Genomic DNA, 13,513 nt, shown 5'->3' on the forward strand with positions numbered 1-13,513 from the left:
TATATATATATATATATATATATATATATATATATATATATATATATATATATATATATATATATATATATATATATATATATATATATATATATATATATATATATATATATATATATATATATATATATATATATATATATATATATATATATATATATATATATATATATATATATATATATATATTATATACCTGATTTAGCTGATTTAGCAGTTTTTAATTAGTAATATAACTCCTCCATTAGATGATGAACTAACAAGTAAACATTTGCTAACATAGTCCTGTGTATATAACTCATGACATGTATATATATTTTTTGTTAAGAACAACACATGGAGGGAAATGTTTGAGATTAGGAATCTAATTATGAATGTGTATATACCACTTTCATCATTATTATTGTGGCTTTCTCGTTACATGAGACGAGACCTGTATGTGTGTGCGCTTGTATGTATGTATGTGTGTGTGGTGTGTGTGTGTGTGTGTGTTTGGTGTCTTCATGTACGTGTGTGCGCGCGCGAGCAAGTGTTTCATCTCGGGCGTGCTTATGTCTGTGTTGCAGGTGAGTGAGAGCAAGACAAGCAGCAAGGCGGCCGAGAAGGGACACCGGCCAAGGGTGAGGATGATTGCCTTGTCCCGTCCACACCACCGCTCCTCTTCCTCCTCCTCCTCCTCCTCCACACAACACCACCAACATGGCTCCTCCTCCACCTCACACCACCACCACCAGCACCACCACGCTTCTAAACATCACGTAGCACAACACCGCTCTTCACTACTCCCCACAACATCACACAATTCCCCTAACATACTAATCACCACAACACTACACCCTGTACATGACTCACCACCACACTAATTACTAATGGCATCACCTACCTTACATCACACTAACTTCTCGGCACCACACTGCTAACATCACCACACCGCATGTCACGTTATTACAAACTCTTGATTCCACACACACACACACACACACACACACACACACACACACACACACACACACACACACACACACACACACACACACACACACACACACACACACACACACAGCTAAGCACACAATACAAAGTCACTAATCTTTTGTCTTCGCCTATTTACTCTAACTATTAATTAAGTACTACATCTAGAAGAGTAGCATTAAGTAGCATAATTACTAGTACATAATGCATTTAGAATAATATAACTATTAGTGTATATTATAATATTAGATGCCATTAGTTATCATAGCATTAAGATGTCCTAACTCCTGTGGCTTTAGTTGCAGATATACCATTGTGTGTGTGTGTGTGTGTGTGTGTGTGTGTGTGTGTGTGTGTGTGTGTGTGTGTGTGGGCCGTAAGGAGGCTTCATATGAATATTTCGGAATGAAAGAATGGCCTTGAATGAGATTCTTTTTTCTTTTTTCTTTTCATAATATTGTGTGCAGCAGAAAAGGAGTTAATGGTTTCGCAGGAGAGACAAAGAAGTATTGGATCCGCTCGGGACTGGAGTCGATACTTCATTATGTTGTCTTGTTGAGTATCGGGAATGTGAGGTGTCCTTTCGGCGGCACCGTCCCTGTGGAGCACGACGGTAGGCTGCCGCGGGAGCATCATTTCCCTTCCCCTCCTCAGCCTTGCAATCCAGGCAGGCAGCGAGGGAAGGATCTTACAAGTTTGTGGAATTAGGCAAAGTGTAGGTCACGGGGCCGGAGGGGGCTGGCGGCGGGGCTCCTTCACACACGACGTTGGCTCTGAAATGCTCGATGGACCGGCAGGATAATTTGCCGCAGTGCTCAGGTCGGTGGAGCTTCTGGCGGGGTGAGGCCTGTCCCCTGTTGTGGATGGTGCTCAGTGCGGGCAGCACACGTCTGGTGTAATGTGCGGCGCTTTCCCGAGGGCGCGGCTTAGCTGCCGAGGGATGGCCCGTCCCTCACTTTCCCTACCGTTACAGTAAGAATCTTGACGCGCCAGGCTTTCTCTGCTCGTGGCATCCACCGCCACCGCCCACTTGACTCACCCTCCCTACCCCTTACAACCAACTCTTCCTTTCCACCATTTGGGTTTGTTGTGGAGCATTACCTCACCATCCCCTCCTGCCATTGTGGTGGGGCATGAGATGGCAGCGTGGAGGCCCGTCAGCCCTATGTGGCAGCCTGGCCAACGAGGCATCATCCCCGCTCCACTGAACACACCTTAATAACTTATGTAACAAAGTGTGTGTGTGTGTGTGTGTGTGTGTGTGTGTGTGTGTGTGTGTGTGTGTGTGTGTGTGTGTGTGTTTGTGTGTGTATGCTCTTTCTCCCGTCCAGAAGCTCCCAAGTGGAGGTAGTTCTTGCAATTGTATGTTGTCGAGGAACAGTCTTGCCTCACTTGTCTCTAGTGCAATTGCCGCTGGCGTCAACATCCCCAGCAGTGAGCGGCGCGGTGGGTAGGCTGCGGTGAGTTAACGGCTGCGTTGTGGTGATGGAGGGTAATTGAAGAGCCACTCTGTGTGACCGCTCAGGCCTACAACCCGCTGTTTACTCACGCTCCCCTCCAGCACCCATACATTTTTTTGGTGCCCGCGATCATCATACCAGCCCACACTATAATCGCTCCCCTTGATCCGGCCGGCCGTCCCTCACCCTTCATCTTATCAGTGTTATCAGCCATTCCCTCTGCTCCTCATTAAAGTGACTCAGGCTCCTGACGAGGCCCCGCGCTGCCTCGCACTGAAGACGCCACGGCCTGATGATCGGTAGGAAGAAATGACGAAGAGCAGCAGAATTCAAGGTTGCTTCACTTAGACTCGGATATCAAGGCCGAAAATAAGGAGACCTCGAAAAAAGGAAGAGAAAAAATTATAAATATTGCAAAAGTTGAGTGAAAAGCCAGCAGGAAGAACCTTAATTATTATAATGATGATAATAACAACATAATAACGAGGGCTGCGGGTCATACGTGATCTTCTTAAAACTTGTAGCGATCAAAACTTCATTTTGCCGCTTCCCGGGAAGGCGGAAGTTACAGGGAGGGAAATTTTTGGGCTTGGCCGCAGAAGTGAGAGTCGTAGGGTGGGTTGCGACGGTGGCGGTGGTGGGAGCAGCAGCGGCGGTGTCGGCTCTCTCTTCCCCATCACGTGACACACCTGCTGACTCTTGTGGGAGGAGAGTGAGAGAGATAGAGAGAGGTGAAATTTAACCATCACACGTCTTTCTTTTTTCTTTGCTTGAGATAAGATGACAGCAAGAAAAGAGAGAGAGAGAAAAAAAAAAGACAAGACAAGACCAGGCTAACCTTTTAAACTGTGCGTAAATTTAAGAAGACAATTGAGAGAAAGCGTCATGATACTTTTATACCAGCAATTTTTTCTCTTCTTTTTCTTTGCGTGTAATTTCTTTAGTGTCACTGAATAACAAGATAAAACTGCACAAAGGAGAGAAGTCACGACCCCTGGAGGTGAAAGGCGAGAGTAGGAGGGGAGAGGAAGAGAAAAAGAGGTAACACCACACCTTGATATTGAAGTAAAGAAGGAATTAGTATACCTTGAATGAATGTACAGGGAGATGAGGGGGAGGAGAAAGTAGAGAAATATCGAAAACTAACAATAAGGAGGAAGAAGAGATATGAAGGGACGTGAACTGATTAGAAAGGAATACAAAGGAGTAAAGGAGTATTAATAATAGGCTCATTGGTAACGGATAGGTATAGAAGGAAGAGGAAGAGAAGGAGGGGAGATCCAGCGGTGGGGGATGTGATTGTGGCAGTGATGGTGGTGATGTTGGAGGTTAGGAAGGTAGAAGCCGGAAGAAGAATAGACAGTGGTGGTGAATGCGGTTATTGTGGCGACGTGTTGGCGGTAATGAAGGCTGTTATGGCGGTGATAGTGATAGTGGTGGAGGGAGATGGAGAGGGAGTGAGGGAGGGTAGAAGAGGAGGTTGATGATTCAGGAAAATAAGACAAGAAGAAAAGTATGTATTAAGAGTCTAGCTTAAGAAATTACTTAGAGATTTGAAGAGTCGCGTGTAGCATTAAATTTCCTCCAGTCACGAATAGGGAAATTATAGAAAATGGTAATAGAAGTAATAGAAGTAGCAAGAGGAAGAAGAGGAGGAGGAGACGGGGGACATTGAGTAAGGGACGATGCAAGACAAAAGAAGAGAGGGAGGAGGAGGAGGAGAAATGAGACAATTCAGTAAGTAGGAAATCTGATGCTTCGTTCTGTGGTATGATCTCTTCAGCAGGAGTCGTCTTAGGGGTACGGGTGGGAGGATTAAGGAGATGGTGTGTCAGCGGGGAGTGGGAGGCAGGGCTGAGGTCTGGGGAGGGAAGGAGTTATGACGCATATCTATTGTAATCCATCCTGAATTATCTGAAGGGGGAGAAGGGGAAGGTTAGTGGGATGTATGACAACTGGGGCACCCACCACTCATTCTACCCCTCTCTCTCTCTCTCTCTCTCTCTCTCTCTCTCTCTCTCTCTCTCTCTCTCTCTCTCTCTCTCTCTCTCTCTCTCTCTCTCTCTCTCTCTCTCTCTCTCTCTCTGCCACTTTCTCTTCTCCTCTCCCTGCTTTAAATTCCATGATTTGTCTCCACCTCCACTTTCTCCTTTTCTCTTCCTTCTCATTCTTACCTCTCTTCCGCCCGCCGCCTCCTTCCTCTTCCTCCTTCCTCTTCCTCCACGCCGTAGCCGCCTGGACTGGGAGCATAATGAGCCGGCAGGCCTCACGTGATGGTCTATCCTTGCCGGCAGAGGTCTTTAGTGTAGCCCATTTGCAGGCCCGTCTCGTTTTATTCATGCTGCTTCCTTTGTTTTGTCACTTTCGCTTCCGCGGTGTTGGCTCGCGTTTGCTGCCTTTTGTTATGCGCTAATTAGTTTTGAAGCACCCGAGGAAGCAGAGGGAGTAGAGGACCTCGCTTTCCTAACCCATCGCTTCACACTCTACACAACACTAACAAACTACTCGTCATTCTCATTCTCGCTCTCTTTCATAATCCTGCGACTCGGTGACCTTCGTGTGTTTATGTGTGTTCAACTTTTTCTTTCTCTCTCTTTCTTTCGTTCTTTCTCTCATGTCTTTTGATCTCCTCAAGACGAAATCGATTCCTCGGCGACACACTGACCTGGTTTGCTTTTACTCTCCTCGGCTTCACTTCTTTGTGTGTGTGTGTGTGTGTGTGTGTGTGTGTGTGTGTGTGTGTGTGTGTGTGTGTCGGATGGTGCTTTGGGTGCGAAAGTGGGATGGAATTAAGGTGCTTTTATTATGAGTGTGTGTTGTGTTGTGGTGTGGTGTGTGTGGTGATGGAACGGTTGTTGTTGTTGTTCCGGTGGTTCGTGTTTTGAGTTGAGGGTCGCGGTACGCCCTTGATGTTGCTCCCTTTGTAGGACGTTGTCGTGCTGCGTGTGGTAATGAGTGTGTGTGTGTGTGTGTGTGTGTGTGTGTGTGTGTGTGTGTGTGTGGAAGGTTAGTCTAAAGGGGGAGGAGGGTTGCGCTTTACAGTTTTCAGAAGAGGAAGGAGGAACGTAATCTGATCCCTGTCGTATGTTATTTGTAAACAGGTGAACATAAATCGTTGGTGGTATTCAGGCATGCTATCATAATATCTTTTTAAGTGAGGACAGGATAGGCATAGGTTCAGGTGAAAGGAAACTTGGCCACTGTTTGTTTGTATTTTTTAGAAGTAATCCTTTAAAATATGAATATCTAAATAAAAAAAAGTCCATTTATTTAGTTATTTTTTTATTTTTTATTATTTTTTGAGATGATGGGATAAAGTGTGAATAGTTGGATGCAAAGGAAGTTTTTTTTATTGCATTTCCACATATCTAAAGAGGAAAGTTAATGTTTTCCGGTTTGCACTTGGAATAACTACTGAACTCCTTCATTCTTAAAATATATCGTCACTAGAGTTTTATAAGTTTCTTCCTACTTAAGGTAAATATAATAGGTCATAAATAAGAGTAGATAACGAAATAATAGCTCCATTTTTCTGAGTAGGAAGAAAGGTATGTAAGTTATAGCGAACAAGGACAAGGACACTGGAGATATACATACTTTCCATTACTAGGAAGTGACACAAGCACCACCACCACCACCACCGCTACCACCGCCACGGGGAAACAAAGCATCGGACTCCCACATTTACAGCAAACTATACCAGGTCTTGTTAGTGGAGGAAAGGCGGTGTGCGAGGTGCTGGTGTAGTTGGTGTGGCCTTGGTGTGACTCAATGCTGGCGGGGGTTGGGAAGGACACGTACCATGACGATGCGGGCCACGGACGAGGCTCTGAATCACCTCTGCTCAACATACAGGGCTACACGTCTTCATTTACTGTTGTGTCTCGCTTGATTACGTCTGTTTGGTGTTGGTGTGTGGTGTAGCGTGAGGTGGGTTGTGTGAAGGGTGCTGGACGATGCCTTAGTCCAAGGTAAAGAAAATACATGTATTCTCTTTATCTTGTCCTAGTCTAGGCTACCATTGCCCCCCAGCACCACTACCACCACTGCACACACACACACACACACACACACACACACACACACACACACACACACACACACACACACACACACACACACACACACACACACTAGGGATAGATTGAGGTTAATGTCTTGTTTTAATAAAAAATAAATGAAACATGGCTAAACGAGTGGAGAAGACAAACTAGGTAAATACACTCATGAATTTAATGTCGTCTACATTTACCAAAAGAACAACATTCATATATAGAAAAGAAGACATGGCAAGGCGAATGAAGATCAGACCCTGCTATAGATATGGAAGTCCAACAAGACAAACTAGGTCAGTACAGAGTCGAACACTTGGTCTCACTCCTGGCACTATTACTGGTGCTGGCTGAGGTCGTCTGCTGAACCCTCCCTCCCTCACTCACTCACGTAACATTGCAAAATATCCTGTTAATTATATCGACTTTGGTATCAGCGCAAGGTTGCGTGCTCCATTTTATAAACTCGGATTAGGTTACCCGGGAACTTTTATTACGACGAGCCGGTGGAGCTTGGAGCCGGTGGAGCTTGGGCGAGGCTGCAGTGAGGGTGGGGTCATAGAGTGCGGCACTGTCTTGTGTCCGCAGCGCCCCTTCCCCGATACAGTCCCAGTCCCCTTCTTAGCCCTACATTTCTCCTTCCCGCACCCCATCCACATTATCTTCCCACCCACAACCATAGACACTACAGCCAAAATCTTTACCCCCTACTCAACCGTCTCTTCTCGCTCCCCCTTCCCGCCTCCGCCGCCTCGTCCACTTCCTCCCGTCAGTGTCAGTGCCATCCTGTTGGGGACGAGACGTAGCACTCCCGTCCTGTCCCGTCTATCTGTTTGTGTGTCATAACGAGACTGACCACCTGCAGTACCTTCTATAGCCTTGTCGATCATCCTTTGTGTGTGTGTGTGTGTGAGAGAGAGAGAGAGAGAGAGAGAGAGAGTGTGTGTGTGTGTGTCCTCTCTCATGCTAGTCTCCACATTGTCATTCACTCCCCTACATAGACTGAAGGAGGGCTGTAATATGAACCGTGAAGGAGGAAGTGGTGGAAAAAAAAAAAAAACAAGAGGAGGAGGAGTAGGATTGAGAAGAGGAGACAAGAGAGAGAGAGAGAGAGAGAGAGAGAGAGAGAGAGAGAGAGAGAGAGAGAGAGAGAGGAGGAGGAGGAGGAGGAGATTGGCTAAAGGAGAGAAAGTTTGCGCGCGCAGGTTACTGAAGCTTCACCTTTATATTGGACTCTCTTCCTCTGTTTACTTCTCTCCTCCTCCTCCTCTTCCATTTTTTTTTTTTCAAGTAGTTTCTTCTCCCCTCCTTAACTTTCCTACTTTCCGATACATCGTCGACCGTGCCCTTTTCTTCCCCCGAGTTCCTTAATTGTCTCCTCCTCCTCCTCCTCCTCCTCCTGCTGCTGCTGATTGGGATCGCTCACTGTAGCTAAATGGGCTACTTGTGTGTGTGTGTGTGTGTGTGTGTGTGTGTGTGTGTGTGTGTGTGTGTGTGTGTGTTGGGAACCTTAGTATGGATAGCATGAGTGGAGTTTAAGGGGGACAGCGAAGGAGGAGGAGGAGGAGTAGGAGTAGGAGTGAGAGTTGCTGGGTAGGAAGGAAGGAAGGAAGGAAGGGGAAAGTTGAGTGAGGTCAGGAGGATGATGTTGCGTTGATTTGATGATACAGGAATGCCGAGACTTTGGGCTGAGGGTGGTGGAGGCTTTCCCTTTGTGGCTATATAGTCAAAGCTACTTGGCTGGTTGGCTGGCTGGCTTTCGTCACTATTTCCTGAGGCTTTCCCTTGCTGGCTTTCGTTTCTGCCTCACTCTCACCTACTTTCGTTACTCGGTTCCTCACTCTTCCTTGCTGACTCGGACTCCATCCAGTGTTCATTGCATTAGATGGAACGTGAACGCCTGAAAACAACTGGTATTTTTAAGTTAGAAACACGTAAAGTCAAGCGGTGAATAGATAGGATAGGTGTATCGACAGCAGTAAGAGATCGGTAGATAGGTAGCTTTTTTTAGATATCACCAGCAGGGAAACATGAGCTTGTATTATTGTTTCTGGGAATACATCGCCAATAAAAGGATATGAAGGTAACTCGTGTAGGATAGAGTAGATAGTTTGTTAGTGGTAGTGTTATTGCTGAATGTATATGCGTACAGTACATTTCATTACTATATTTTATTCTTACCTACAATGCACGCGCTTCTCATTCTACTCGTACTTTCCATTCTGTAGTGTTCTGAGAAACGAGAAAGACAGTCGCTGGCAACCTCTATTGTGTGTGTGTGTGTGTGTGTGTGTGTGTGTGTGTGTGTGTGTGTGTGTGTGTGTGTGTGTGTGTAGCCTGTGAAGTGCTTGCTGTGATGTAAGATCAGGTTAACGAGGTGCATAGGCAGGTGAGCAGGTGCATTGAAAAACAAGAAAGGGTAGGAAGGAATGTGAAGGGATGCGGCGATGTGACCTTTACGTTACGGCATTAAACCCTTCTGTCTGTTAGTCAAGTCAATGAACCAATCAGTCAGTCAGTTTAGTTAACCTACCATTGAAGATACTTGGTGTTTTGGATGCAGGATAGTTTGTTGGGTATAAATTGAACATGATCTGCAATACAAGACTGCCAACACCATGAATAAAGATGAGCAATATAAAATAAAGGCAATCTAGGTGGAATCACACGAAAAACGAAATCAGGAAAATAAAGTAAGGGTGATTGCATGTGATAGCTACTCACGAAAGATGGAGTAAGGAGTGCTTCAGATAAAAGGAGGAAATAAGAGACAACGCGAGTAAATCGGTGTGTAAGAGATAGGAAATTGACCATAAAACAAGAGGCAACCTAGATAAAAGGAAGAAATATGAAACGCGCAAGGAAATGGTAGGAAATTAACAATAAAACAAGGAACAACTTAGATCAAGGAAATAAACATGGAAGACGCAAGGAAAATCAATGTATGAGAGAGGAAATTGACCATAACACAGGCGGCAACATAGATAAAGCGAAAAAAAAAAAAGTATGAAAGAAACAAGCAAATTAACCAGCGATCACAGTTTATCTTTAAAGCAAAATAATAACCAACGCAGATGAAAATAAACGAAACACAGAAACAAGAGGCAGGTACAAAAAATCACCATACAAAAGATAGATTAACTAGCCCTTGAAAATAAAAAATAAAAAAAGACCTCCATACTTTCATCCTTGCTGCGACACATTAAATTAAGCGAGAGGAGGCCGTGACACACAATAAGAGTCCTCAATGCCAAGGGAACGAGGGCAGTGTCGGAATACACCAAGGGATGACCGGACGTGTTGTTCATCTCTCAGCTGTTATGAGGAGGCGAGAACAACAATGATGAAAAACACACCTGGATATAAATGCACCTGTAGGTTTAGAGAGAGAGAGAGTTGGTACTTTGGTGGGTGAGGAAGTAATTTTTTTGACTAGACTGATGGGTGAGCGGTGTTGTACAGACTCATCTTGAGAGACGTAACGGGTTAGAGAGAGAGAGAGAGAGAGAGAGAGACGCATTGAAATCTGAGAAAGAGAAATTCACCCGCGCTTTCAAATAAAAAAAAAAAAAATGTGGGAAGCTCACTCCTCCCACAGCACCAGCCTCCCATATCCCCCCACTCACTGTTTCCCTCCCTTCCCTTCCCTCTGCACCTTCCCTCCTTCACCCTCTCTTCCGCCTCATCGCTACCCATGCGTTCGCCAAAAACACACCACCCGCACCTTGTATATTTACCTCATCTAATTGATCGTGTCGAGCTACGAACACCTTTGACTGCATCTGTACGCTTGTTACCTGTTGCTTTACCTTCATAATACCAAGGAAGGTACAACTGTGATCTCACCTGTCCACATTGTTCTTTCCCTCCTCTCCACCTTCATAAAGTTAAGGAAGATATTAACCCTTCAGTAACGGAACGCGGTTTTGTCATTAAATTTTGGTGTGATTACATTTTATTAGGAAGGATCTATGGAGGTCAGAAGATTAATGGCCACAGTCTTCACTATTTTAATCGCCACATTAGTTTCTGAAGCTGTTTAAAATCGCCAAATAATAAGCAAAACGCGTCATGGTATTAAAAGGGTTAAGTAAGGTAAGGAGGTACAGCTGTGATCACCTGCTACTTGTTGCCGCACCACCAGATCGCTAAGTACGGCATTGAGTCGTGCTAAGTAAGCCAGGGACAAGTTTCAACGGAGGGAGGCCAAATGGTATTCGTGGAGTGGGTTTATTTTTCTTACAGACACTGTTAGCTTCACCCCCGGCCCACCCTCACATTCCCAACACACACCTGTCTCCCACTTCCCCGCCTTCACTTCCACCTCCTCCCTCAACCTCAACTTCTATTGTTCTTTTTTTTTTTTTTTTTTTTTCCATAAAAAAAGCCACTTCCTTCAGCCTTCCTTACGTCCCCATATGTCTCACCCCTTCAGTTTCCTCCTCCTCCTTCTCCTTCTCCTTCTCCTTCTCTTTCTCCTCCTCCTCCTCCTCCTCCTCCTCCTCCTCATCCTCATCCTCCTCCTCCTCCTCCTCCTCCTCCTCCTCGTCCACTCCTTCATACAGCTGCCGTGACTCAGGTGTGCGATATGCTGTTAGTGGTGTTGAATCAGGTGCCTCTGGTGTAAAGCAGTTGGACAGGTGAGGTGGTGGTGGTGGTGGTGGTGGTGGTGCTGCTGCTGCTGCTGTCTCCTCTGATTTCTTTGACAACCACCATCATCACCACCTCCAATACCGTGACCACCACCACCGCCACCCTCCATTCATCACAGCCAACTACTACCTTTACTTCCTCCTCCTCCTCCTCCTCTTGTACTTAAAGATCTGCATTTGACAGGGTTCATGATACGTTACTTGGAGAGAGAGAGAGAGAGAGAGAGAGAGAGAGAGAGAGAGAGAGAGAGAGAGAATATTATGGAGAGGGAGGGACAATGTGATAGTGAGGCGTTATCGGCTTGGGCGGCGGCGAGACAGGAAGTGTCCGTGATGTATATGGGTGGAGGGAACGCAGTAGTGGTTGTGGTGATGGTGGTAGTGGTGATAGTAGTAGTAATAGTAGTAGTGGGGGATGGTGGTGATAGTAATAGTAGTTCTCTTCTTGTTCCTTAACCTTCCTACCTGCATTCTCTCTCTCTCTCTCTCTCTCTCTCTCTCTCTCTCTCTCTCTCTCTCTCTCTCTCTCTCTCTCTCTCTCTCTCTCGTCTTTGCTCTTATCTTTATTTTATATTGTAGATTTCCCCACTTATCATTTGTGTCCTTGTTTATCCTTCCCTTCCGTATGTTATTTTTATTTCTTTGACCTCTCTTATCAATTTGTTTTCATTCATGCCCTTGTTGATTCATCCATTTATCTTCCTCCTCCGCAGCTGCCGCCGCTCTGGGAAGGTGGCGGTGGTTGCGTGGGAGTTAAGGTTGGGGACGGGAAGAGAGGGAGATAGAAGGGGAAGGGAAACCGAATGTCGCCAGTTGTTTGTGCTTGTGTCTCGCTCTCCCAATGGATGCTCTTACCCCTCCCACTCTCACTCCCTCTCACTCACTCCCTCCCTTCCTGTCCTCTTCCTACCCCAACCCACCCTCACTCCCGGCCCATCTCCAGCTTCCCATCCATTTAAGTCCGTGTGTGTGTGTGTGTGTGTGTGTGTGTGTGTGTGTGTGTGTGTGTGTGTGTGTGTGTGTGTGTGTGTGTTAGGGGGGCAGGTCCCACACACACACACACACACACACACACGTATATAGATTTCGTGTAGTTGTTTTTGTGTTTAGTTAATATAAAGTGTCGACAACAGGATTATGATGACCTTGTTTATCAGATTACGAAATGATAAGCTGTATATAGACGGTTTACATGGCTGGTAGTGTGTGTGTGTGTGTGTGTGTGTGTGTGTGTGTGTGTGTGTGTGTGTAGGAGTGATGTAAGGAAAGTGCAAGCTGTCAAGAATTCTCTCCTTCACCTTTTATTTTTCAAGGATTCTCTCTCTCTCTCTCTCTCTCTCTCTCTCTCTCTCTCTCTCTCTCTCTCTCTCTCTCTCTCTCTCTCTCTCTCTCTCTCTCTCTCTCTCTCTCTCCCCCCTTCCCCGTACCTCAGTAAGTCCTTTCTCCTTACCCACATCCTCCCTCATCCGTCCTTCCATTCTCGGTATCACATTTATCCTTCCTTGGTTTCCCAGTATCGAGGCAGACAGCGATGACAGACCGGGTGACAGGCTGGGTTGGTTATTGCTAAGGATAGAGAGCAATAAATCACTCGTAGTTATCCTTCCTGCCTTCAATGCTTAATCATATTTTGTTACTTTTACCTTTTATCTTTTGTCAGTGTGTTCATGTTTTCGTCTGTGCCATATGACCGTTATTTTATTTATTTTTTTATATCTTTACTAATCAGCCCGTGACCTCCAACGCTCTCAGGGAAAGAACAGTGTGTGCAGTGTGTTTCTGTTATGCTGGCTCCTCTTATCACCAGCAGCTTGCGTCATGGAGTGCTCCCTCTGATGCACCTTATCGCCATGACTTACGCGACCTGTCACTTTTCTGGCCCCTTTATCGCTGATCTTTTTATGCTGGGGGGCTTTGGGCGAGGACGTGCTGAGTGAGTTTGCGATGGAAGGATGAGTAAGGTTGGGGTTGGTCCTTATTTTTTTACTCATAAAGTCTTTGGCTGTCATCGTGTCAAGATATGGATATAGAGAAGGAAGTGAGTTTGCGAGTGAGTGAGTGAGTTTGTGATGGAATGATGAACTAAGGTCGTGGTTGGTCTTTTTTTTTCGTAAGGTCTTTGGCTGTCATTGTGTTAAGATATGTATATAGTAAAGGAAGTGAGTTTGTTACTGAGAACTTGTGATGGAATGTTGTGGTCAGTATATAAATATAGTGGAAAAAGTAGCGAGTTCGCGATGGAATATTGTGGCTGTGTTAAGATTTGGACATAGAAAAGAATATAAGTAAGTTTGCGAGTGGGTGAATTTGAGATGGAGTATAGTGGTTGATCATCTTACCGTTGTTACAATAGGAATACATGAGAGAGACTATATAT

General features: G+C 45.3%; 1 protein-coding gene across 23 annotated transcripts in view; it reads left to right on the forward strand.

Moving 5' to 3' along the window:
- Positions 1-13,513, forward strand: part of LOC123520258 (serine/threonine-protein kinase MARK2-like) — a 126,017-nt gene that overhangs the window by 59,634 nt on the left and 52,870 nt on the right. For 21 of the 23 annotated variants that reach the window (XM_045282374.1, XM_045282377.1, XM_045282380.1 and 18 more), the window contains one exon: positions 567-620. The exons of the other annotated variants lie outside the window; for them this stretch is intronic. In XM_045282374.1, coding sequence (XP_045138309.1) covers positions 567-620 — 54 coding nt within the window. The remainder of the gene's footprint in view (positions 1-566; positions 621-13,513) is intronic. 23 annotated transcript variants of the gene reach the window in all.

The sequence above is a fragment of the Portunus trituberculatus genome, chromosome 46 (genome assembly GCF_017591435.1).
Source record: "Portunus trituberculatus isolate SZX2019 chromosome 46, ASM1759143v1, whole genome shotgun sequence".
NCBI classification, from domain to species: Eukaryota; Metazoa; Arthropoda; class Malacostraca; order Decapoda; family Portunidae; genus Portunus; species Portunus trituberculatus.